This window comes from Manacus vitellinus, unplaced genomic scaffold (assembly GCF_001715985.3).
Source record: "Manacus vitellinus isolate BGI_N305 unplaced genomic scaffold, ASM171598v3 scaffold_19_pilon, whole genome shotgun sequence".
NCBI classification, from domain to species: Eukaryota; Metazoa; Chordata; class Aves; order Passeriformes; family Pipridae; genus Manacus; species Manacus vitellinus.
Window position 1 is genome coordinate 12,534,071 of NW_021939395.1, and position 26,639 is coordinate 12,560,709.

Here is a 26,639-nt window from a genome sequence, read left to right on the forward strand (position 1 = left end):
TTAATGAGGGTATTAAATGAGAGCAGCCCTAACCTAGATCCCTGCAGTACCCCATAAACACCTCCCCCTGCTTCTAATTACCCTTTGTTTATGATCCTTCAGCCAGGTTTTCAATCCACATGGCACAGTTCAAGTCATCAGAATTAATTTTTCCATGGAAGACTTCGAAAAGGCTTTGCCCCTTTGTGCTGTCCCCACCTGCCGCCTCCCCATGTCCCACCCCTTCCCCCCCGTGGGTCACAATGACCTACGATGCTGCTTTCCAGAGAGGGTAAGGAACACCTGGCAAAGGCTTTTTCCTCTGCCGGGGGATGGCGATCGTGGATGGATGCTGTCGCGGGGAACGGTGTCCCCGGAGGCAGGGGGTGTCCCGGTCACCTTCCAGGCTCTCTTGCAGGCGGTGGCGGGCGCCGTGCCTGCTGTGCCCCCGAGGGGCTCCGCCGTGCGGCGGCCGGGGCCGGTCCCGCCGCATGCGCCCGCGGGCGGACGCGAAAGATGGCGCCGTTCGTGGCCTGGGAAGGAGCGGCTGGGGCCCGAAAGCGGCGCGGCCGGTGCCGGCGAGGCGCGGGAGCGCCGGGCGGGAGCGCCGGGCGTGCGGGACGACCGCCTGCGCCCGCGGGGCCGTCGCCGTCCAGGGTGTCGGGTCCCGCTTGCGCAAATCCTCCCGACCGGGAACCTGTGTTGGGCCGCCGCAAGATCCCGCCGAGCCCTCTGCCTCGCTGCCCTTCCCCCCGGCCGGCCGCACCTGACGGGTGGGCTTGCGGGCCGGTTCGCGGCGTGGTCGCGCAGGCCACCGGCCCTTCTTTAACTCCCCTGGCGGGGAGCGGCGTGTTGGAGGTTTTCCGAGCCGGGCGTCGATGGCACCCCGCCGCCCTGCGCCCGGGGTTGCGCCTCGCCCCGTCCCGTGAACACCTCACCCTGGGCCCTAACGAAACCCCGGGAACCCCGCGTCTGGCGAACGCGGAGTCTCAGTGAAAAGGCACCGGCACAGACGGACCAACGAGACGCTTTATCATTGTTAGAGGAAGGCGGCAAACCGCGGGGATTTGCCCAGGGGTTCAGCAGGGCCGCAGCGTCGCCTGCCGGGATGGAGCCCTCGCCGGAGCGCCCGGCGTTCCCGGCTCCCAGGAGTGTCACACTGTCCAGCGGGGCGGGCTCCCTCCTGCCAGAGAGGGAAAGAGACCGAACGGGCCTGGGGGCGCTCCGCGCGGACCGCCGTGCCCGTCCGCTGCCCGCAGGGACCCACGCCCGGCCCCGCGCGATGAAAGAAGGTCAAGCCGTTACCCCGCGGCGCAGACAAAGCGCCGGCGTGCGGCAGCTCGCGGGCAGCGGGGCCGAGCTCAGCGGCGCAGGCAGCAAGAGACAGCAGGGGGCACAGACTGCAGACCACGCTTCCGCTGGCGCGCGGTCCGTCCCCATCTTCCATCCCATCCGTCCCCGTACCCGCTCCGCTCGGACTCCCGGGCCCGCCCCCGCCCCCGCCTCCCACTCCGCGCGGCTCCTTCCCATTTGGACGGGCGGCGGCGGCAGGGCCGGCCACGCCCCCGCACCGCCCATGCCGCCGGCTCGGACCGCCGCCCCCGCAGACCGCCCGCCCCCGCGCCCGCCCGCCGGCCCGCTCCGGACTGCGGCAGTGGCGCCGCGGCCTGCCCCGCAGCGAGCGCCGGCGGCGGCCTAACTGGCCTCGCGCGCGGCTCCGCTCGGCTCTGCACGGCTTCCGCTCGGCCTCGGTAACCGCTCGGCTGGCAACCCGGCACCCGCTCGCCATGCCCGGCCTGTCCGTGGGCGCCGCCGGCGCGGTAGCGCCTGAGCGGGCGGCGTTGGCGGTGTGCGCGGCCGGGACCGCGGCTCCCGGTGCCCCGCCCGGCGCCGCCCGCCGGCTCCGCCGGCCGGGGCAGCCCGGCGGGCGCTGCTCCGCATCGAGCGCGGCGGGCGCCTGGGCGGGCCGGCCGGCGGCCGTTCCGGCGCGGCGCGCGGGCGAAAGGGGCGGCGCGGCGATGGGGCTTCCGCAAACCTGGCTGGGCCGCCTTGCTGTGGGCCGGCGCTGGGGCCCTCGTCAACCTCAAGTACTCGGTGGAGGAGGAGCAGCGGGCCGGCACCGTGATCGCCAACGTCGCCAAGGACGCCCGGGACGCCGGGTTCGTGCTGGACCCCCGGCAACCCACTGCTTTCAGGGTGGTGTCCAACTCGGCCCCCCACCTGGTAGACATCAGCCCCGGGTCGGGGCTGCTGGTAACTAAGCAGAAGATTGACCGGGACCTGCTGTGCCGACAGAGTCCCAAGTGCGTCATCTCACTGGAGGTGATGTCCAGCTCCATGGAGATCTGCGTGATCAAGCTGGAGATCAAGGACCTCAACGACAATGCACCCAGCTTCCCCACTGACCAGATCGAGCTGGAGATCTCAGAGACAGCCAGCCCTGGTACTCGGGTGCCACTGGAGAGTGCCTATGACCCGGACTCGGGCAGCTTTGGTGTTCAGAGCTATGAGATCACCCCCAATGACCTTTTTGGGCTGGAGACCAAGACACGGGGTGATGGGTCCCGTTTTGCTGAGCTGGTGGTGGAGAAGAGCCTGGACCGTGAGACTCAGTCCCATTACAGCTACGTGATCACGGCGCTGGACGGTGGTGACCCGCCCAACTTTGGCACTGTGGAGCTCAGCATCCGTGTCATCGACTCCAATGACAACAACCCGCTCTTTGAGGAGCCAGCCTACACCGTCAGTGTGCCTGAAAATGCCCCACCAGGTACCCCAGTCATCCGCCTCAACGCCTCTGACCCGGATGAGGGTACCAATGGCCAGGTTCTCTACTCTTTCCACAGCTATGTCTCGGAGCGGGCCCGGGAGCTCTTCCAAATCGACCCCCAGAGTGGCCTCATCACGGTGAGCGGTGCCATCGACTACGAGGAGGGTCATGTGTATGAGCTGGATGTGCAGGCCAAGGACTTAGGGCCTAACTCCATCCCTGCCCACTGCAAAGTGACCATCAGTGTCCAGGATGCCAATGACAACCCGCCCCTCATCAACCTGCTCTCTGTGAACAGCGAGCTGGTGGAGGTGAGCGAGAACGCCCCGCCGGGGTACGTCATCGCCCTGGTGCGGGTCTCGGATCGTGACTCCGGGGCCAATGGGCGGGTGCAGTGCAAGCTCCTGGGCAATGTGCCTTTTCGACTCCAGGAGTACGAGAGCTTCTCCACCATCCTGGTTGACGGGCGGCTGGACCGGGAGCAGAGGGACCAGTACAACCTCACCATCCAGGCCAGGGACAATGGCATCCCCTCCCTGCAGGCCACCAAGTCCTTCACAGTCAAGATCACCGATGAGAATGACAACCATCCCCACTTTTCCAAGCCCTATTACCAGGTTATCGTGCAGGAGAACAACACCCCAGGGGCCTACCTCCTCTCAGTCTCTGCCAGAGACCCTGACCTGGGCCTCAATGGCAGTGTCTCCTACCAGATCGTGCCCTCCCAAGTCAGGGACATGCCTGTCTTCACCTATGTCTCCATCAACCCCAACTCTGGAGATATCTATGCTTTGAGGTCCTTCAATCATGAACAGACAAAGGCTTTTGAGTTCAAGGTCTTGGCGAAAGATGGGGGTAATCCCTCTCTGCAGAGCAATGCCACTGTCAGGGTGATCGTCCTGGATGTCAATGACAACACCCCTGTGATCACAGCCCCGCCGCTGGTCAACGGGACGGCAGAGGTGTACATCCCCAGGAATGCAGGGGTCGGCTACCTGGTGACAGTGGTCAAGGCAGATGACTATGATGAGGGTGAAAATGGCAGACTTTCCTATGAAATGGTGGAAGGAGACAGAGGGTTTTTTGAGATAGACCAGGTCAATGGAGAGATAAGGACCACCAGAGCCTTTGGGGAGAATGCCAAGACAGCCTACGAGTTGATTGTGGTGGCTCATGACCATGGGAAAACATCTCTCTCGGCTTCTGCCTTGATTTTGATATACCTGTCTCCAGCCCTGGATGCCCAGGAGTCCATAGGATCTGTTAACCTCTCCCTGATTTTCATTATTGCCCTGGGGTCTATCGCAGCCATTCTTTTTGTCACCATGATCTTCGTGGCAGTTAAGTGCAAAAGGGATAACAAGGAAATCAGGACCTACAACTGCAGGTAAAGACATATTTGTTTCTGTGCACCTGTGGGTCTGCTTTGATTTTTACCATCGCAGTTACTTTTGCATTTGCTGCAATTTGGGGGTTGAGGGAGGGAGGTAGATTTGCTTTAGGAACAAAAGTGAGGTTTCCGTCCCTCTAAGAGAATTTCCTGCGAAGCTTTAAAAAATTGTTCCTTGGGAGGAGGGCAGGAGAAATCCCTGCCGAGTAAACGAATCGACTTAATTGTGCGGCTTGACAATCTGTTGCAGCATCCCTGATTTTCCGCGCTCCGTCGCAGGGAGCGGGGAGAACGGTTTTACTGGGGGCATGGCTGCTTCACCTGAGTAGCCCCCTACCCCCAGCACAGCTCCCAAGGGCTGGTGATGGGGGGAATCCCCCCAGCCACCGCAGCATCTCCGCAGCCGACGGTGCGAGCGGCGCGGTGGCATCCCTGAGCCCTCGCTCGCCGCTCAAAAGAGCTATTGTGCGCCCGCTGCGGCTCCACGCCACGGCCAGCGATGGGGCCAACTGCATAAAATAGTGGCCACCCCCCCCTCGCCGGTTGTCCCCGATGCGCGGCTCCAGCACCCGGCATGGCTGGCTGGGCTGGGAGCGATGGGGCGAGGGAGGATTTTTGCAGTGCTGTGTCATTTTGCCCTGGCTGGATGCGTGCTCCGGGGTCCGAAATGCCGGCGGGGAGGTCAGCCCCGTGCCCGGAGCCACTGAAAGGCTGATAGGGGAAATCCAGTCCCCCTGAATATGTAACAGCCTGGCGATTATTGTCTCTCTTTTACTATTCTCTGTGTTACACAAGTTAGGAGACAAATGCTAACCACACATGAATATCAATCAGATGCCATAAAAGAGCAGCTGCAATGCCTCATAAATGGTTTAATCCTGTTACTAGTGAAATAGCCATGACTTCTCCATTCCTTTGGCACTGAGTCGTTTCAGAAGGGAGGGATGGAAATTAATTTTGCTCTACCTTGGAAACGCACGCTCGGCCCTGGCAATTCAGCGGCGCGGGGGGATGTGCGGTCTTTAAAGTTTTATTTACGCAGAAATAATGCCGGAGAGTTCGGGTATTGTACCCCGTTTTCACAGTGTAAAGTGCGTATATAAGCCTTTTTGCTCGATGGGGGAAAAATCATCTGGAAATAAAGGTCGGTCTGTGCTGTATTATGGGATGTCTAGCTTCAAGTGAAAGCTCACAGACCAGATTTCTTGCCAGCTCGGCCCATTAAATGAGGATAGGACCTGAATGGATAAAAATCATGTTGTGGTGGTGCCCCTAACAGCTTCCCACATATGTATAAGCGCTGGGTTTACTGTGACGGCTTAGGGATTAATGAAGTGCGGTTTAATTAAATAATTGGTCAATAGAGAAAGGACAGCAAAATGAATGCCTGCAGGAAATAATTGGGCTCTCGCATTGCCAAACTTAAACATTTAGGTAAACAAAACAATTAAAGCTTCATCAAGCATTGTTAGACGAGGCAGCAGCATATAGATTGTTGGCACAACAGAAATCCCTGCCTTCCCCTGATTTATTTGCACACTCAGGGGGATGCTTGGGCTGTTATCAGTGTGTCTGAGCAGAAGTCAGCTGCAGAGGTGGGGGAGCACCAGGCAGGCTCAGCAGCGGCTTGTGACCATGGGGCACCCTCTCCCCCTGCCTTTAGGCTTTGCAGTGCCTTGATTTAGAGATTCTTCACAAGAGCTGCTGGAGAGTCTTCAAAAATGCATTAATTTATGAGGCATATATGAGGGCTCTTTGACTTGGTGGCATTTTCATGCTCAGGCAATTAGCTTTCTGGAACAAGAATATTTACCCAATATTTGCCTTTCCAGATAAACTATGTTATTTATTCATCCCATTATTTCTGTTGCAGCTATTGGTTTTTTTTCTTTCTTTCTTTCTTTTTAATGCTGTTATCATAAGAAGAAGAGGAGCAAAATCCTGACTTTCAGATTTGTATTCTCACTGTGGTTAGCATTTGTGTGCTTCCCTGGGAAATACTGAGCTGCCCAATGCTGTGCATGTACAGATTCATGGCAGGGACTGTTTTGTTGCTCACTACAGAAAGAGGAGCCACAGACAGTCTGAGCTCAGCATACCCAGCTAATGCAAGGTGCAAATAATTTGTCATTATTTGCTTGGGTGGCGTTTTGCAGTAACTTTTTTCCTCCGATGTTTTGCAGAACACAAACAAGTCACTTCATCAGTTGATTCTTTTGGCAGGTGGGAAGCAAAGAGGGAAAGCAAGGCAGAGGAAAACAAGCGTGCAGTAAAAAAAAAAAAGGTCAAAAAGCAAAATTTCTCTTTGCAAAACACGATTGTTGTTATCTGATTTCCAGAAGGTAAAAGCATTTCCCAGCAGAAGGGGATGTGTGTGTCAGGGGGTGAGAGAAGAATGGGATTCAATTGGAGAAAAGATTTCGAGTTATCAGGTATAATCAGGAGATAGTCAAAACACCAGCAATTTATATAAAGCATTAATAAACAAACAGCCTTTGGAGTGTGAGAGAATAGAGTTTGCCAGCTAGGTCTGCTTCTGGATCTGCTTTATTTACTGCTATGGAAGATGAACTGGGAAAGAAATCCGCTATTCATTTTGAATTTTCATTACAAGGAGCAAATTAAATCACTTTTAAAATCCTTATTACGCATGGAAATGAATGCAGGTACCCTTTTCAGTTCACGGATTTTTAACATCTCCATTTTTCTCTTCTGTAGGCTGGACTTTACTCCTAGTAACTAAATATCAGCAATTACAAACACTAGAATAAAACAGGGGCATTTTTCCTTCCCATTATTTTTCATATTTGACCCGAAAACGTTACACATACAAAAATAAGCTGAAGACGGTGTCGTGCCACCAAACCCAAAACATGACGTAATGTGCATGACTAAGAAACCTACATGGAGAAGGGGGCCAAGCCCTCTGGGTTTCTGCATGTGTATTTAGCGAGACAGGATCTGGGATGCTCTCAGCTTCTCATTTTCTTTCTGTCCCCCAGAATTGCAGAGTACTCCTATGGGCATCAAAAGAAATCAAGCAAGAAGAAGAAGATCAGCAAGAATGATATCCGCCTGGTACCGCGGGATGTGGAGGAGACAGATAAAATGAACGTTGTGAGCTGCTCCTCTCTCACTTCATCCCTCAACTACTTCGACTACCACCAGCAGACCCTGCCTCTGGGCTGCCGCCGCTCCGAAAGCACCTTCCTCAACGTGGAGAGCCAGAACAACAGGAACGCCGGCTCCAACCACATCTACCATCACACCTTCACGGGGCAGAGCCCCCAGCAGCCCGACCTCATCATCAACGGGATGCCGCTGCCGGAGGTGAGTGCAGGGGGACAGCCCGAGCCCTGGGAGCGCCGGGAGCGCGTCTGTGCCTGGACTGTGCAGACTGCGGAGTGTGGGTCTGTTTGTGTAAGCGCTGCCAAAACGAGGTGTGGAGCAAACAGGCAGTGGTGGTTTCTGTGTGCTGGACACCCCAGGGCATGGGAGTGATGGAGGGTGGACAGGGGGGAGCAGCAGGTACCCACCTTGTACCCACCCCAGTGTGTGGCTATGGGTGGATGTTTCACCCCCAGACACTGCAGAGAAGGGCCCAAGTGGGGATGGGCCAGGCCAGGCTGCCTCAAGGCTGGAGGTGGCTGCTTTGCAGGTGGATTTTGAGTGTGGCAATGCTCAAGGCAGGACACACTCATTGCCTTCACAGCAGTTTTCTGTGTTCTGAAGTTTTCAACAACAACAGTTATTGAAAGTGGTGTTGGTGGCTGTTACTCTGGAGGCAGCTGGTTGTATTGGAGACGCTGACAGCACAGGATGCCCCAGTGGGATCACCTGTACACCTGGCCCAGTGCTGTTCCCTCATCATGCAGGACCCTTGCTGGCATGGGAGGGATGTGTGGTACCTGCCGAAGGCAGGGAAAGGGGCCACTCTGATCCACTCCATCCTCATCAGTTTCTTCTAATTCTTCAGCTTTCCTGTACATCACAGGCATCATTTAATGTTGCTTGTTTGTCTCTCTTTGAGTTATTGTTTCGTATTAAGCAAAACAATCAAAGGTTTGTCATGTTTCCTGCTTTGAACAGGATAACAAAGCTGAAAAAGCAGTTGAAATATTTATGGCTTGCTCTGTTTTGTGTTGAGTGTGCTGGTGTAAATGCAAAACGGTGTTGCTGAAGTCGGTGGAGCTGCTTCAGATTCATCTTGGTGCTATGGGGAGCAGAGCCTGGCCCTCTGTGAGAGTTTGCAGGGCTGCTGGAGAGGGCTGGTGCCGCTGGCCTGGTCCTGTGTGGCTGTATTGGCAAAATGCTCATTGAACCCTGGTGTTTAACCTCTGCTGAGGCCATACAGAACCAGCTCTTGAGAGGCTGTGGTCCAGTGTTGGCCCAGTTTTGGGCACTTGCTCTATGGGAATGACCTGGATATAAGCATTTGTATATTCTTCTTGCGTGTTTTCAGCCACAGAGCTGCGTAGGCATTTCTGCTCCCAAATGCTCTGATGGGTAGAGGCAGGGACTTTGCATCTGAGTCTGGATGGGAGCAGTTTGGGATAAACCAGTCTCTGGTAAAATAAGGCAGAAGAGCTGCTAATGAATCCACCAGCTCCTTGTGCTGTGCCTGGGCAGGCTAGAGGTGGGAAATACCACCCTTCATGTATTAGGGGGTCTCCACTGATGCTCAGATTTGCCTGTGCTCTTCGCTGAATACCAGCTGGGGCTCAGGATGCCCAGCTGCCTGGGTTTGCATCCCAAGGTTGTGGGTGAGCACTGCTGTTGGGATGCTGGGGGCAGCAGTCCCTGAGGAATTCCTGCCTTCCTGGAGCAGTGTCCTTTGGAGAGGGTTCTGGTGTGCATCTCTGGCTGGTGCCTTGCTATGGGCACTGAGCACTGGAACATCTTGTCAGCCTCTGATTCACTGCCACCAGTCATAAAATCCATCACATGTTGGCACTATCCAGAAGTGCATGCCAGCAGTGGGAGGTCTGTGGTGACAGGGAGGAGGGAAGGACCATCAGGAACATCATAGCTCAGCTGATAAAGTTAACAGCCAGCTGCAGGCAGAAGGCAGTGCTGCCCATGCTTTTCCTCCACACAGCAGGTAGCCTGAGGTCGCATGGAATGTGCCCTCCAGAGACTCCCCTGCTTTGTCCAGCCTCATGTGAGGGATCTGGGACGGTTGTTGTCTCTCCGTGTAGCTCCAGCTCACCCCATTTCCCTCAGGCAGGTGGGATGCGCTGCAAAAAGCCGGTACCTCATCTGGAGAAAGAAGTTTGTCTCTTGTAATAAGTGCCCTGGAGTGTCAGCAAAACAGCAGGAGGGTAGAGGGAGGCTCACCAGTCCTGCAAAGGGACCAGCAGCTCTTGGGTGAGAGAAGCATGTCCTGGTGGGGGTGTGCTCGCTCCCTGGGGATGCTTTTGGACAAAAGGGCAGGGCCAGGGCAAGGGGAGGAGAAATCCCAGCTGGAAGCTGTTTGGAAGTTTGGTTTAGGGTGGGAATGTTTATTTTTTTGGCAGAGTCCCAGTGTTATGCTTTCAGCTGTTGCTGGGGAAGTTATTGCGCTGGAGGTGTGGGTTCTACTGGCTTCTAAAAATCCCAGTGACCCACTGAGGATGAGGAGGTTCAGTAGTGACTAGAGTGAGAGCCCTGTCCTAGCACACAGGGTGACATGGAAACTCCATAAAAGATGCTTCCATGGAAGACCATCCCAGCCTTTCACCCCCCGTAGCCCATCGCTGCCGTAGCAGGCGCTGTGGTGTGATGCTGTGGCTGTGCAGTGTGCTATTGGTACACCTCTGGGTGATGAGGATTTAATGAACACAGTTCCTGCCCAGAGCTTCCAGAGCCAAACCATTCTCTGCACATCATCCAGTGGTACTTTGTCTGGGCTGGTTTGAATCGCCTCCAGTGATGAAGCCGCTGGCATTTCCCCTGGGAGCCTTTATGAGGTGTCAGCATCGGGAAGATATCACTGCTGCTCCACCTAGGAGTGACTTTTCCTGATGGGAAGGCAAAGCATCAGTTGATAACAGATAAAATACAGAGGTAAATGTGTTGCTGGCCGTGTCACTTAGCATATGATGGTTGTGGCTGGGGGTAAGTGATTGCCTCTGCAGACATGCACTGCCCCAGCAGCGGTGCATTTGTGATGTAGCTGGTCTTTAATGTGAGGCTCATTTAGTTTAACAGTCAGGCACCTTGAAATAAAAGTCCCCAAGGATGGCTTGTTTGTGGAGCCTCAGGAAATGTTTCTTCCCGTGCGGTGGCAGTTCTCTGGGACTGGTGGTGCTGTGCTCGTGCTGGCAGTAATTGGGTTTGTTGGTGCTCCCCACCTTTTCCCTGCTGATCCAGAAAGGATTAACACTAGTGTCTTGTGGGGCTGCAATCCCACTCTGAGAATGCAAAAGAAGTTTGAAACCACCCTTAATAAGCTTTTCCCTTTGGGTGGGGTCAGGCTCGGCTGCTGGCTCTGCTTGTGCCAGGGCACGGCTTCCAAGAGAGCATTGGGAGGCAGTGGGGGTTATCCTGGGGTGTTCTGGCCCTGCTGGGGTTCAGTGGTCCCTTGGGTGCTGGGGTACTGCTTGGGAATGCCTGCCTGCAGCCTTTGAGCATCCTTGTGGCTGTAGGCAGTGATGGCAAAAAGCATTTGTGAGTAGCTCTGGTGATCATGACTGACAGCGGGAGGCTTGGCCCCCGTTAGTGTTTTGAGTTGTTTTACAGGAGGGAGAGTGGGACATGTTGGAGCTGCAAGGGCATTGCCGGTCAGAGGCTTTGCTGCTGCCAAGGGCTCTTTTTTATCTTCCTTCTGAGCTGGAGGACAAGTCACTTTTGAAACCAAAAGGGCTTGTTGTCAGGTTTTGCATGTATATTGCTGGAACTTGTACCAGGAGATTAAAAATCAAAATTAATGGGAGCCATTAGGCAGCTTCCTTGATAAAAATGCATGTTGCATTGGGATGGTGTGGAAACCGGTCTGAATGCCGAGCCTTTTAGGATCCCGGGAACGCGACTTGCATGTAGAGCAGCCACCCTTGGGTAACACTTACATGCCTGGATTTTGACTCCAGGGTTTAAAAAGTAAACAGTGTATGTGTAATGGCTGCATCTGTGTTTCAGAGACAGTTTTACATCCCAAATCTGCACCACTGTGGGAAACGGTGCCAAAGCCCTGTTTGCTGTCCCGGGTTGGGGAATATACCCTGGGGCATGGCAGCTTACTCTGCCCCTTGGTCTCCCCTGGGGCCACCGTGGTGGCCAGTCCCAGACAGGACCTGGCATGGGAGAGGAGAGGAGGTGTGGAATGGGAGTGGGAGCGCCTTCTTTGCCAGACTGGATGTGCGAAGGTGGAATTAGCAAGGAGGTTCTTCACTGGGGGTCTGGGATGGCTCCATCATGGCAGCACTGGGGAAGGGAAGCAGCAGTGCTGACATTACACTGTAAGCAGTGTGTGGATCAGTCATGGTCTTGCTCTGGTGCTGCTTTGGTAGGTCCCACTGGAGAAGTGGGTCAAGATGGAGCAGCCCCTGACCCGACAGGACCCGAGTCCTCCAGGCACTCACACACCCGGTGGCTCCCAGACCTGGATCTGGAGCTGGGGGGAGTCATGGTGATCTGCTGCCTCCTGAGCTGATGGCCACCATCAGTAAGATGGGGAATTACTGGTTTTAGTGATAATCCCAGTCTAATCCCCCAACCTTGATACACTCCTGTGTAATCCTCACTCACACTGATTTAGTTTGGGCTCCTCGTGGCTGCAGGGATTATTTGAGGGAGCAAGAGTTGCAGGATAAGGCCCTGTTGGTTTCAGATCTGCTTTGTACTACCTGGAAAGTGTTCTCCTCACTGTGGGAAATGGTTTTCTAAGCACAATAGAGCAATTTTCGTTTCAGGCAGCACCGGCAGCTTTTGCTCTGGCTATCTGATGGTGTTAACTAAAGAACATTTCTACAACACACAAAGATTTTTGTTTTGTCAGAAATGAAATCAGCGTGGCTGTTTCTCTTTCTCTGTCATTTCTCTACTTGTCAATTCTTTCTTCCCCTCCAGCTTATCCTCCTCTTCTCCGCTAGCCTTAAAAAGCCCCCAAAGTGTCTGTTATAATCACATTTTGTGTGTTACAACCAGAATGAATGTACTCACTTTAATATGCTGGGTTTGAGGAAATCAGTTTCTGTCTGGTATAACAGACAATTTGTTATAAACCATGCCATTTAGAAGTGAAGGGCCTTGCTTTAGTGCAGCGCTGGGGAAACGTCATGATACATAATTGGAAGGGATTTGGCTTGTTTCTGAGTAATGCTGTGTATAGAGCAGGGGAAAAAGAAAAAAAGGAGATGATTTCCAACACAGAGAAAGTTTGCGGTGTTGAGACATGCCAGGCAGATGAAATAAGGCTTATTTTCAGCAGGGATAATAATTAAAGCATTATCAGTGATGATGTTCCACTAGCAGGAAGGCTGACTTCGCAGCCAGCGTTGCCAGTCTTGTTTTCTCCTTGGGAGGTCACTGTAACTCAGCACTTTTTTGTGCCTGCGACGTGATGTGCGCCGCGACGGGTAAGCACAGGTCACAGCTCTCCTCCTGCCTTGGTGTTTCGGTGCATCCCCCTCTGGGAGCCAGCCCCAGCCTTTATCCTCCAAGAACCCATCGGAGAGGAGCAATGCTTTCAGCTTTAGACAGCCACAGGTTATCTCCACCCTGGGGACAGCTCCCAGTCCCTGTCCGGGCAGCCAGCGTCACGCTGCATCGCCGAGGACCAGAGCCTCTGGGGTGGGAACCCCAAGCCTCCCCGGCTGTTCTCCCTCCTCACTCCAAATCCCAGCAGATCTCTCAGCTTAACTACTCCCAAAGTGTTTTGTGTATCGCTGTAGGTTCCCTGACCTCTCCAAGTGTTGGAGGCTGACATTATGGAAATCAGCCGCTTTTTATTCCATTCCGAGGTCAGCCTAACCAAATTATACATCTCCTAATGTAATCGCTCCAAGCTGTTGTATGGAGAAATTCATTTGAATACCTTGCAACAGAGATAAATACGCCAGCTCCCATTCATGTTTAACCACAACACCCTTGCTGTGCTGGGTCTTAGGGAAGCCTTTAGTTCAGCACACTCTGGCTTTTCCTGAGATCACAGAATCATTTAAGTTGGAAAAGACATCTAAGATCATCGAGTCCAACTGACAGCTGAACACTGCCAAGTTCACCAATTAACCATGTATTTTTTTGTATTGATGATGTGGGGCTGTGACCCCATCCTGACAACTCTTCAGGTTTTCCAAGGGTTTTCCAGCCTGCAGTAGGGTCCTGGTTGGGTCGGATCAAGGGGGTTTGCTCCAAGGGTCTGTGGAGGATTAGGGCTGGTGTGTGGTGTGGTGGCAGTAGCCATGCTGTATTTAACAGTAAAACCCCTCTCCTCTGACAGCAAGACCTGAGTGCTCCCATGGATATGATTATATTGTTATGTATTACATACTGTGTATTATATCTTATATATAATAGGTCATATGGTACATAGAATCACAGAATCATTTAGGTTGGAAAAGACCTCCAAGATCAAGTCCAAACATTGACCTAACACTGCCAGGTCCACCCCTTGTATCCATATTCAGGTAAAAAGTGTGTATAGAAGTTTTACATATTGCAATGAGTGCAGAGTTTCATATAATCATATACATCTCGTTCGTTTTTATGCTTCTGGTTTGGGTTTTATGGTTCATTTTTACTGAATGTAGAGAGGCTCCTCTTGTTTTCATATAATCCTAGAATGATTTGGGTTGGGAGGTTCCTTAAATATTTCCTCTTAGTAAATTTGAATTTCTGATTCATATTTCTGATACATAACTTGTGAAGTCTATAAAAAAAGATTTTGCATGGCAGATAAGAATTTTCCCTTAAATTGGGAAAGATTTCTACTAAGCTTTTTGTAAAATTACATCAAAAGGGTGATCTTGTATGCTACTTGTGGGCTTTCTAATGGCAGTTTCCTAGTGAACTTGTGTTGTATTGAGAAATTTGAACTTTGTCGTTTCTCCATCTCGTTTCCTTTACATATAGCACACGCTCATGCAGAGGAATCGTTGAGGCCAAGTGCAGTAGCCTTTGAATAACCTTATGTGCATCTGCTTGGCTGGGTGGAAGAGCTGTATTTTCCAGCTGCCATCTCCTCAAGTCCCTCCTGAGGGCTTTGAGCCAGAGAAGCTCCTCAGCCAGGTGCCCTCCCAGGTCCTTGGGCTCCTGCCCTCCTTCACTGTGCCCTGCTCAGGTTTCTTCTAAATTCCCATCAGCCAGCAAGGGCAGAGCCCGGCCCACCCATCATCCCCTGCCTGCTTCCATCCACAGGCTCTGCCTGCAGGGTCTCCAGGGATGAGCCCTCCATCTCTCTTGCTCCTGGGAGCCCTCTCTCCTGACCCCCTTTTCTGCTCTGACAGCAGCTCCTGCTCTCATGTGAGGGCTCAGATGGGCAGGACCCCCATCCCTGCCTGCTTCCTCTTTCCTGCCAGGCTACCTAGGGGGCTGGGCACGGCTGTGCTTCAATAAATTATTAGATATTGTTCCCAGTAGTGGCTATAGTTGAGTTCCAATCATTTTCTGTTAATTAAAATACAGGATGGTCTTATTTGTAGCATAAACAGTTGTAATCTGTGTACTTATAAGTGTAATTATAATTTAAATTAGAGCGTGCTCTGAATTGATGATAGATGGGGTGCTCTGCAGGCAGCGCTGCCCTGGCTGTCCCTAGGAGAACATCACTCCAAAAAGGGACACTGAGGCTGTTGATGGCTCCCAATTTTGCTGCTCCTGCTGGGGCAGAGCTTGCCAATGGCACCTGTTGGAGGGTCTGCTAGAGAAGAGAGCACAGCATCATTGCTTCAGTGTCTCCCTCTAGTTTCTTGTCTAAGTTTGGAGTAAGATAGTGGCTTATGTCAGCCCGACAAGTGATTAGTGCTGAGCTGTGAAGTGACTCCCTGTTTAACATGGAATTATGGTGAGTTCTCCTTAGGCTGTTGAAGGCTGGAGTGCAGTGACTGCTGATGCTGGCAGATGTGCATGGCAGGTATTGTGCTTCATACACCCTCTGATGGAAACTTGGAGCATCCCACAGGTAATCCCAGCGCTCCACCTGACACCTCATACATGGGGCAGGTCAGTGATAAATGGCAGAGGTCAGTGTGTGCTGGAGCCCTGTAGATGAGGTCCTTGTCTCAACACCCTGTTGGTCACCAGAGACCTGGGTGTGAATCCTTCGTGTTTCTCACGGGTTTCTGGAGCTTGTTGGATTATACCATCTTTTGTAATGGCAGGTGTATGCCACAGGGCAGGTTTTAAAATTCCCGTGTTGGAGGATTGCATTAACCCATCCTAAGTCAGGTATGTAAAATTCCATTAAGCGAAACCCCTCTGGCATTTTCTCACCCGTGCTCGAGCTCTGCAGGCTATGCTAATGCAGTGTGTTTGCTCATCTATTAGAAGGATGATGGCTTTAAAATAATAACATTTATCTTTGGCAGCAGACCTACAATAGTGCACTCCGAGTACAATTTTGTGAAAGGCTCTGCAGATGTTGCCTCATTCAATCTGGGTCAAAAAGAGTGCTTAGAATCATAAAGGTTAGAAAGAGATCAAATAATTCGGTGGTTTTATTGCTGAATAATGTACTTGGAAAATATCATTCACCGTTATTAGACTAAGTGAGTACAGAAAACACAAGACTCAATAGTCATTTCTCAGTATTGGCTGATTTTACTGTTTTTATAATGTAGCTAAATTCCCTGTTATTGATTCTAGCATCGATTATCGATCTGGAAATCTAAATGTATGTGATGGTGGGAGTGCACGGGAGTCAGACAAGTAGGAAATTAGGCTTCCACACCTCCCTGCAGTGCCTAGTGCTGGGCAGCAAACCCGGGGGGAGATTGATGCTGCTTTTGGGGAGCTGTCAGGGTTTTGGGAGCTGTTTTCTCAAGCAAAGAAGAAAAAACAGGAAAACACCCATTATGCGTGTTCTTTTCCATGCCTGAGAGCTTATGTAAACTTGGTGAGACAAACCCAGATGGGCTGGGATGCCGGCACCAGGACGGGGCTCGGAGCCCACGCCTGCGCCTCCCATCACCTGCTCCCTCCTGGACTTTTCATATTCAGATTCACATCTGGATGCTCTGGCAGGGACCCAGCTTAGGCTGCATTCAGTAAGCAAATCCGCACGGCTGTTGGCTTAGAAACAGTATCCAAACCTATCTGCCCAGCAAAACACTTTTCCAGGCGTTTGCAAGCGGTTCCTCTGCTTTCTTGTTCTCCCCCAGTGTGGCTGTGTTCCTAATCTGCGGGAAGTACTGTGCTTGGACTGAGATCCCTCCCTGTACAACAACTAATTGCAGGGGTTGGGTTAGTGAGAGACCAAAGCTGTGTCCCATACGGGCTCTGCATCCCGTGGTGAGCCCAAGGACCAGAGCTGGCAGCATCGCTGTGGGAGCCGCAGGCTCCTGCCGGGCTGGGGCTTGTTCAGCCATGCAATGGATTCTTTTGTTTGGAAGAAAAAAAGATGAATTTTGGAATATGTTCATCTCTTGTTCTTTGCACTTAGTTGTTGTCAGCATTAATATGCCATTAACACATGCTCATTAGGAGGAGAATGATTGTACCCTGCAGAGTATGGGGGAAACCTTCATTAGGCACTAACATATTGAACTGAGCTGCAAACTTCACTTGGGAAAACTGGGGAACGTTCTGCTCAGCATCAAGTTTCTCTAATTTCTGCTTGTTGGTCTGATAAAAGTGCCTCATCTCCTACCATGTGTATTTGGCCAGGACTAGGGGGAGGGATGTGCAGGAGAGCCTGGGCCCAGCCTGGGCTCAGGCTCCAGCACTGAAATCCTTCTCAGGACCTCAAATCCATCTTCCCTCAGAACTAAGATGTCCTCATCAGAGCTTATATTGGCACACAGCGAGGACACGAGCGCATGAACCCCCTCCAAGGGCCCTGTTGGCTCTTCGGGCTTAATGAGATGAATTCTTCGCAGAGCTGGGAGATGCTCTGGGAACAGATTTGTTGAGAAAGGAGGTGTCATTTCTACATCCTCGCTTTTCACACTGTAACGACGTTTTAAGCGTTCATCTGGCCTTGCTGCCTCCAGTCTCAAGCCATAACCTGCCATGTGTGACAGGGCAATTGCTCGCCCCGGTAATGATTACAGCGGAGCCCGGCGTTGTTCCCTTGTTTGCTCGGAGCGTGGCAGCTCGAGGCATGTGCATGGTGCTCTCTTAAAGTCAATCAATAAGAATAATTGCAAGTTCAGGTGGGGGGGAGAGAAGAAAGGGCTGCAGCAGACAAATATTTGCCGATTAAGACCCTGTTTACATGCAGATGCCTCTGTGATAGGTAAGAAGGGACGTACAATAAGGACCATATGTGGTATTTAATCAGAATTTATTCTAAATGGGGTGATTTCATAGATTTCCCCAGAGTTGGCAGCTGTCCTCTGTATTAAAAGTGAATGTCATGCCTCGATCTCTGCCCCACTGCCCTCTCTGCACCGGAGTTTTGCAGGATTTTTTAGTATGGGTGCAGTCTGGTCCCACCCCCCTTTGCAGAGGAAGAATGGTATTTGTCAGGCCTAGGTTTCCTGTCATGAATGTGATGAGAGCACAGTCATGTCAGGAGCTCAGGAAGGTGCTGGAGGAGGTAGCCCCTTCTTCTGTCTACAGCAGCCTCAGGAGCAATGATGCTGGGCTGAGTGATGCCTGCTGCCCACAGGACAGCAGTGTGCAGGATCTCCAGCCAGTTGTGGGGAGACCCAATCTGCAGGCTGGAGGATCTCTCTGTCTTCAAAGATGAAGATAGAGAGGGCTAGAACTGCCCACCCCCAGCTCACGTTGCCTTTGGTGATCTGCCCCCCTTTTGTTACTGATCCTGAAACCTAACAACAAGGAAGTGTGCCAAAACCAGAGGGGCGACCCATGATCATCTGTCCCTGACAGGGAGGGGACTGAGGTAGTGAGGTGAGATACCAACACGCAACAGGTCAAGTGTGTGGAAGGTTTTCAGTGTCTACCAGTGCCATCATTAGAAGTCCAGCACCGTCTCCTGGTGGCTGGCAGGGCGGACGGACGGACACTCCAGCCGTTGAGGAGGCAGGTCGGTGGCTGTCCTGACTCAACCCAACTTCTCCATGGTTGTTCCTCCTCCAACCCTAATGACGTCTCCCTCTCAGCCTGCTGTGCTGTCTGCAGGCAGAGCTCCCACCTAATCACATCTCTCCATGTTGGAGATGTGGCAGTGTCCGTTTGCTGGATGCTGCATGACTCATGTAATCACCATGCGAAATGCATCATTCATAAACTGTTTAGTGCGACCTTTTGTACAGTAGCACTAATTATTATTATCACAGAAGCCCAGTAAACTAGACTAGTAATTATCAGGGATTTATTTGAATGGACAGCTAAGCTATTCTTGGCAAGTTAGTCAAAGCAGTTGTCATGACAGCCACACAAATGTGTCTTATGAATTGGGTTAATTAGGGTAATTAATAACTGTTGTTTTGCCCTTTTTAACAAGGTATGACTTAGACGCTATCAAAAAATAGCAATTGTACCTAACAGAAATAGTCTTCTTCTAGCAGCATCCTTCACATCACAAAATAAAAGTAGTAAATACCTGTTGGGTTGTTGTTTCACAAAGAAATGTGTCATGCATCCTTCTCCTTGAGAAAACGCAGAAGGTTAGAGGGTCTGTTGTAATTTTTCTGCTGTACTTCCTGTCCTGGGCAGTATTACCTGGAGATTGATCATCCTCATTATTGATATTATCATTATTTATTGTAATGCTGGGCTGCACTGAGCCGTTGTCGCAGAGAGGCCTCTGCTGTGCCCGACTCCTTGCAAGTGGTGAGGGCAGTCCCAAGGTGCTTCTGTCGGTCAGAGCAGGCCCCACAAGGACTTAAAGCCAATTTCAAAGTCATGACCATAAATTATTGTTGTTTTGCTGATGCATCGTCACCATCGTCGTCAGGACAGCGGGTGCCAAGTTGCCGCGTCCTCGCTCAGCGGAGCATCTGCTTCTTTTGAAAGGAGGGTTTTGCTGAATAAATGGTTTGGTTTTCATAGAATATCCTGAGTTGGAAGAGACCCATGAGCATCATGGAGTCCAGCTCCTGGCTCTCTCCAAAAATCACACCATGATTGTTGTGGTTGTTGCTGATACTGAGCAATGGTGGTAACTAAAGCTCTTAATAACCAAATAGCACCAAAAAGCCTAGAAAGGAAAAAAAAAAACATAGTCCCCATCCCAGGGAGCACCCTGGGCACATCTGTCTGCCTCGTAGAGGGTTGTAGCCCATGCCAGTGGTCTGGGTGTTTACCAGCACAGAAGCACCATCTCCCTGAGGACTGCAAGATTTGGTGCTGATTGTTGAAAATGGCCCAAGATTGTGGATGCATCTGAGGAATGTTATGTAAGTTTTGTAGAAAAATGACCTGAATAGATGAGTGAAGGCTCTGGCTGGTTCTCCAGCTGCACCGAGCCCTGTCTATTTATATCACCTCTGGGCTTTCAAAGCCCTCTTTTAACTAAAGCTTATTTGATAATGCATGGTTTTTTAAAAAGAAAATAATAATAAAAGAAAAAGGAGGAATAAAAAAGGAAAGAAGGAAAGTGGGAAAAAAAATACCTAAAGAAAAACACCTCTATGAAGAAGGTAGGGTTTTAATGAAGAAATATTTTATACCATTCTCCTACAACCTTAGGGCTAATAGCCTGGAACTGGTACTTTGGCTCCTTAAAAAGCCCAACAAGACAAGCCAATTACGGCCTCCGAAACATTTTTATTTTTAGTTCCTTGTAATAGCAATTTATCCTTGGCTATGGTACATTAACTGGAAGGAACAAGAAGTAGTAAGGTTTTGGCATCTTTGTAATAACCAAAGGGCTGTGTTTACCAGGCTGTTAATAACGTGGGGTGGCTGCGGGCAGGGGAGAGGGCAGTGTGGGAATGGAGAGGAGCATCCAGGTCTGATCCCCTAACCTGGCAAGTGCTTTATTATCATTTATTTCCCTACAGTTTATTCTGGAAGAACACAGGTTCCTGATGGGCTGAATTCCTCAGTTGTCTACCACCTCTGAGCTGGTAGCATGGCTCAGAGGGGAGGAAAGGCTCTTTGGAGGGTGCTGGTGTGCCCCCAAGGGTGCTGGTACCTTTGGGAGGCAGTGGATTTTGAGGGGGGATGAGCTGAGCTGAGCTGGACTCTGCTCATGGTGCTGTGGTGCCAAGGACAGCGATGGCAGCAGGAGGAAGGCTGGTCCTGCTCAGGTTTACAGCCAGCCTCGTGGCTGCAGGGTAATTTTGTGGGCTGGAGAGCTGTGTTTTTCTCCCTGAGTAGGGAAAAAAAATTAAAACAGGGGAAAACTGGTTTTGATAAAGAGTTTTGTTGTGAGCGAAATTCCCTCGAGGCTTTGAGTGGGAGCTGCCTGAGGCTGTCCTGATTGCAAGCCTTCCCAAGCAATTCCAGAGAAACAATGTAAATGATAACACCATAAGCACGCAGGACAGTGTTTGCCTTGGTTTTATTATCCACCAGTGCTGGGGGATTTTAGCTGAAGCCAGGTGGGAGCTGCTGGTGTGGAGGTTCCACTCCAGAGCTGGGTCTGGATGTGCATGGCTATGTGCCCTGGGCACGCGTGGGACCAGATCCAGCCTCGGGTGAAGCCACAGGATGAAGACATCTGTGGGGTGTGTAGGTGACATGTGAAGCACTGTCTGCTTGCCCAAAAATCAGAAGAAATGGGGTTTGCACTGAAAAATGGGACAGGGCCAAGGTCCCTGTTCCCCCTGACTGCCCTGGAACTTGTGCACATTTGGGGATGCATCCAGCGGGGTGGCCAGCCTGGCATCCCGTCACTCTGATGTGCAGAATTGGCAGCAGCATCTCACACCTTCTCTATTTTTAACTGAGCTGCAATGATTTTTGGTTTTTCTTTTTCCTTCTTTCGTTTTCTTTTTTTATATTTTTCTTTTTTGCAGTGACAAATCTGTGATTTCTCCTGTTCCCTACAAAACGCATCGGCCTGACCTGCCTCTCCAGAAGGTGAATGACAAGGAGTTTTATTTAGCCCTAGCAATGGGAATGTTTAAAAAAAGGTTCATCTGTTATATTTGTTTTCATTCCTAATGGCAAGAGGCAGGGAAAGGACAGTTCTGAAAGGTTTTTTAACAAATCTGTAAGTCATGCCCCATTACCCTGGGGCTGCTGATTAGATCCAGATTGTTTCTTGCACTACTTAGGGAGGGGTGTAGTCTGTGCTGGGAGCTGCATGCATGAATCCATTACACATCTGAAAGTCCCAAGCATAGGTGATGGGAAAAAACCTTTTATTAGGTTTATTGGCTTTATATCCCTGCAGGGAATTTTCCTTGGCGTATTAAGGCAGCAACCCAGTGCAGAAGGCTGTGCCCCAGGGGGCCAGCAAGCTGAGCCCCATGCCCTTCAATGGGCACGTGGGAGGGAGGCATTGCCCCTGCTGCCCCCAAATCCCTCCTGTCCCAGCCAGGAGGGAAGCTCTGGGCAGCTGCTAGGGCATGGTCAGACTCCTGGCTGCTCTTGGTCCAGGAAATGTGTCTATAAGCTCTCCCCTGGAAAGCCTGCCTCACTTCTGGGTCAGTATTTTGTTTTTCAATCGATTTTGAGGCGTGGTGTCAAACAGGTGCCTGCCCCAATCGTTCTGATGGAGAGACCCCTGTGCCACGTCCACCAATGAGTTCTGGGTTATAGATGCCATCTGAGTGTAAGGCAGGTTTTTAGGATTGCATTTTTGCTCTTCAAAACCATACTGTGTATATCTGATCTGTTGACAAGTCCAGCTGGGTGACACTATTTATGGCTTTGTGGGGTGCAGTTTTGTTTTTGTTGTGTGTTGCTGCTCTTGGGATTCAATCTGAGTTTTTAATCCTATACCCTTTTTTGAAATCACTTCTCAGCAGCTCCTTTCCTCTTGCTTCCGATCCATTTTCAAACAAAAAATGACAAAGCCTATATTTATTTGGGGAGGGGACAGGAGTTCAGCACGGATTAGTGGGATAACTGCACTGTAATAGTCTGGTTTGATACTTCTGCTCACTCTGATGAGCAGAGTGATGCTAAAATCACTCTCCCAGTGATTTCTCTGCAATGCTTTTTATTTCATCAAGAGAAAATGGAGGCTGGACTCTTTTCCTTCGGTGTTTAATAAAGTCCATCAGAACAAATGCCCTTTATTTAAGCTGCAGTAGTAATTAGAGGGTTGGTGGTGTTAAGTAGCCATAGAGTCTAGCTCTGAGGAATGTTCATTGTACCTCATTAAATTTGAAATTACTGCTTAAAAGACCAGAAATAAATATTCTGTTTATATTTCGGGGATAGTAAATCTAAATGGATGCTGTGTTTGCACATCCTTGTCTCTGCTCGTTCCTGCTGAAGTGAGCGAGGCACTGCTCCAGTAGACTTAGGCAGCAATCAGAGTGTCTGCAAAACAGCCCAACCCCAAACCCAACCCTGGTTTCATTGATCAAGGGCAGGAAAATGATCTGCTGTATTACATCTAATTATAAAACATCAATATCAGATGCTAAATGCACTTACTTTTTCAGAGACGCTATGTTGGTAGTTCACAGTTTGCAGTCTCCTGTATGGGAGGCTTTGGCAGCAAGCTGGGTGTGGGGAGATGGCTGCAGAGGGAGATGCCAGAGGTCAGGTCCTTTCAGCTCTTCCAGGTGACTGGCTCTTAAATGCTGCTTAGAAGCTGAATCGCTTCATGTTTTCCTTCTGTCTTGCCTGGGGCTGTTGATGGTCAGAGGTGTGTCCTCTGCCCCTCTCCCCCTGCTTGTGCTCTGGTGCCCATGTAGCTGGAGCTACTCATGGACACAGGTGGACAGACAGGTCCTTTCCAGAGGCCCTGAGCCTGTGAGGGTCTCAGAGCCAGCTTGGCTTTTGGAGGAGAGGGTGGTGGGCTGCTTGGGGGTGACACAGGCATCGCTCTCCTCACCGTGTCCATCAGCATTTGCTGACTTTCCCCCACGGTGGAAGCCCCAGTAGCTATTTGGGTGAAGTTTGCACTGGTGTTTAACCCAAAGCCTTGGGCTGCTGCTGCTCTTACATCTCTGACACAGTGCCAGGAGTTGCCAATTCTGAAAAGTTAAGAAGTGGGAAATATAGGTCTGCTTGCTGACACACCTTCCAGGCTGTGGCCACGGTGCTCAGACCCTCACACACGGTTTCGGATGTCACAGATGCTGCCAGTGCCTGAGCAGAGCTGGTGGTGAGTGCAGGGAAGGAGGAGCAAAGCTCTTCAAGTGGGTCAGGCACCGTGTATGGTCGCTGGTCCTGGCCCCTGACCCGCACTCTGAGGCAGCAGTGTCCTTGTGAGCAGCCAGTAGCACAGGGGCTAATTACGTGGCATCACACACAATGGGAGAAAATCTCTCCTGACGTCCTTTGTGATCCGCTCCCAGCCCGGAGCTGGATCTGACGAGTGTTCCACCGGTGTGCAGAGAGAGACCAGCTGCAGTGCTGGGTGTGAGAGCATGAGGACCAGCCTGGCTGTTCCTCTCAGGGCCACGGGGTTAGATTTCTGTGGGGTTTCATACAGCGCCTGGTCCCAGCGGGAAGGAATCTCAGACCGCTTGCTTATTTCCCATGGGCTAAATAAGCAGCTTGGTAAATGATAATGACTTTCCCTCATTGCTGATGCGTACTTCATTTGACCTGGGCCCTACTTTGAAATTTTCTCTGTTTCCCAAGTGCAGCTGGAGTGTTCTTATTTAATTTGCATGAATTCTATATCACCCACAATATAATTCAAACCATAAGAATTAAATGCTGGCGAGATCTCCTAATAGGCAGCAACAGTTCTATTGCAGATGCTGGAGGCTGTGATTGAGTGGCCCATGGAGAGCAGGACCGAGGATACAGAAGGACCAGGAGAAGCGGTCTTGCGAACCCTGCCCTTCCCACCAGGGAGGCCCAGTGGATTTTTGGGAACAATTTGCCATTTCTGTGGTCCCCTATGATGCCTACAGCATGGAGGGAAAGTCAGGAGACCAGTGCTCCGGGTGAAGATGTGCAGGTTGATGCAGAGGATGAGGAGCCGTCGCATGTTTCTGGAGGACTTTCTGAAACCCAAAAGGAGAGATGCACATTGCAGCCTTGGAGAAAGGTCCGCTTTGTTTTTTAATAATAAAGGGTGACATGCAAGCTTTATTAACAAGGCACGTAGAGGAAAAAAAAAGGCTCAAGGGATAACCCTGAAAAAGTGGCGCTAAATGTGTCATTTTTATGAAGCTGATTTTGTGAAGTGTCCCTACATGCTTTGGCAGGAGGTTGCAGCAGGTTTACAATAATTTGTAGAAAGATAGAAATGTTTTCACCCTGAAGTGAGAAGAAGGGCAAAAAAACCTTTGTTGAGATGCTTTAGAGTCATCTTCTGAGGCAGAGACTGGCAGAGGGATGGATACCTGTCACTTCGGGTCAGGAGAGATGGGTCCAGCTTTGAGCAACTGTGGACTTTGCTGGGGGCTGATGTGTGGACTGAGAAACCAAACCCTCCATCAAGAGCCTGGATCCAGATGCGGTGGTGAAAGATGGATTTTCACCTCCATGGATATTAGTTTGGAAAAAAACCCCACATTTGAAATAGCTGAAAAGAAGGAAGAGTCGTAAAGAACCAGATCCTGGGCATTTGCCCTGAGGCAAGCAGGCTACATGGGCATGGCTGTGCTGTTCTGAGCCTGCTGGCATGGCCCAGGACACATCTCTCACACCCTGGGGACCAACCCCAGCCAGCATCCTCTGTTTCTCCAGCAGTCCACAGCAGTGGTGGTGTCCGGAGTTGCTGCAGCCTGCTGACCTTTCCACTGGCACTTGCATTAATTCCCCTTAAACCACCTTTGGATCCTCTGGGGTTCATTTCTTTTTCTAAGGCAGAGAGTGAGCAGTCGTGTTGCTAACAGACCTTTTGCTGTCAGGGAAGTCACCCCCATCGATATCCAGGTCAAGAAGAGTTGTTCTGATGTTTGTATATCTTTCCTTTTTTTTTAAATTTAATGGAATTGGCAGTCCTCAACTGAAAGCAACCGCTGGGGGGAAAAAAAAGTTTAATATTTCCCTCCTGATTGCTCGATTCTGTGTCTGTTGTTATATTTATATTTGTGTTGCTAAGGCAGCGTTTAAAAACATTTTTCAAATTAGGCACTGGTAAGCTGTATGCCGAGCCAGGGCTCTCTCATTGATGGCATTGACACCAATATGCCTGCATCTGGAGAGCAAATCCTGAGCCCAGAGGACAGCAGGATTTCTCTCCTCCAAGAGAAATGCAGGCAGAGACCACAGACTTTATGCTAGGTGTTTATCCAGTGCTTTCCAATGTCTGGAATGTATTGTTTATTCATAGCACAGAGGCTGAGGGGCTGATCATGACAAGTGTGAGTGTTCTTTATTTGTGTTACAACGAGCAGGAGATAAGAGTTGGCAGCGTGTTTGGGAGGTCCTTGCCATACCCAGCTCTGAACATGGAAAGGAGAGGCTGGACTTGGGGCTGGGCTCCCCTTTGATTTCTACAGGAGCGATGCTGATTAGTGAGACAGTGACAGTTTGTTTGCTTTTGCCAAAATAATGAAGAAGATGAGGGCCAGCGTCTTGATGATGCACTTGATGAAGAGCACACTTTTCATCAGCACCAGCCAGCCTTACCTTTTCCCTCTTTTTTGTGCTTTGAGTTTGTTCTTTGGGTCTCATTAAGAGAGGGAGCGGAGCCTTTCCCAATTAAAATGTTGAAATGTTGAAGATGCTCTCCTTCCCATCATTTTGCGGTGTTTATAAGTGATTGCACCTCGCAGGATGAACTAGAATTAAATCAAGTGAACTTCGATCGAATAATGCAAGCTATAAAGCAGCCGTTCTCCATGAAAAATCTAATTTCTTTTTTATTTTTCTGTTTTGATCCCCTAGTCTGCATGGAGATAACCTTGATGGATAATCCCATGGCTAAGGAAAGGTCTTGTAAACTGCTGGGCTGCCCTGTGTACTGGCAGAAGCATGCTGGTGTGTGCAGGACGGGCAGCCCACCCTCATGCCAGTGTGGGCAGCACAGGCAGCTCTCACCAAGGGTGCAGACCCTAGCCCGGGGGGAAGCGGATTTCCCACCGTTGTGGCCACGTGGCTCCTTGTTTTGTCTGAAATCTGGAAGCAATTAGCATTACTCGTGCTGTGTCCAGTGGCAGGGGCATTGGAAGCCTGGGAACGGATGTTGTGACCGACCCCGCGGGAACCCGCTCGCTCTCACGTGTGGCTGTCCGGGGTTGCATCAGTGACGTGGTGCAGAGCATCCCGAGCAGGGGGGCACGTGGGGCAGGGAGCTCACAGGAAGGACGTTACTCCAGGCCATCAAACATAAATCACGGGGAATTTACTCGTCGGTGAATGGTTTCAGAAGACCCAGGATATGGTCTTCTTTTTTGGTCTGAAATCAATAGCAAAGCTCCC

General features: G+C 51.0%; 1 protein-coding gene across 1 annotated transcript in view; it reads left to right on the top strand.

The window, feature by feature from the left end:
* Positions 1-1,766: 1,766 nt before the first annotated feature.
* The window catches only part of PCDH19 (protocadherin 19), a 58,981-nt gene continuing 34,108 nt past the window's right edge, over positions 1,767-26,639 (top strand). Inside the window, exons 1-3 of the mRNA XM_029959206.1 lie at positions 1,767-1,854; positions 1,925-4,136; positions 7,142-7,469. Of these exons, the coding sequence (XP_029815066.1) occupies positions 1,767-1,854; positions 1,925-4,136; positions 7,142-7,469 (2,628 nt within the window). The remainder of the gene's footprint in view (positions 1,855-1,924; positions 4,137-7,141; positions 7,470-26,639) is intronic.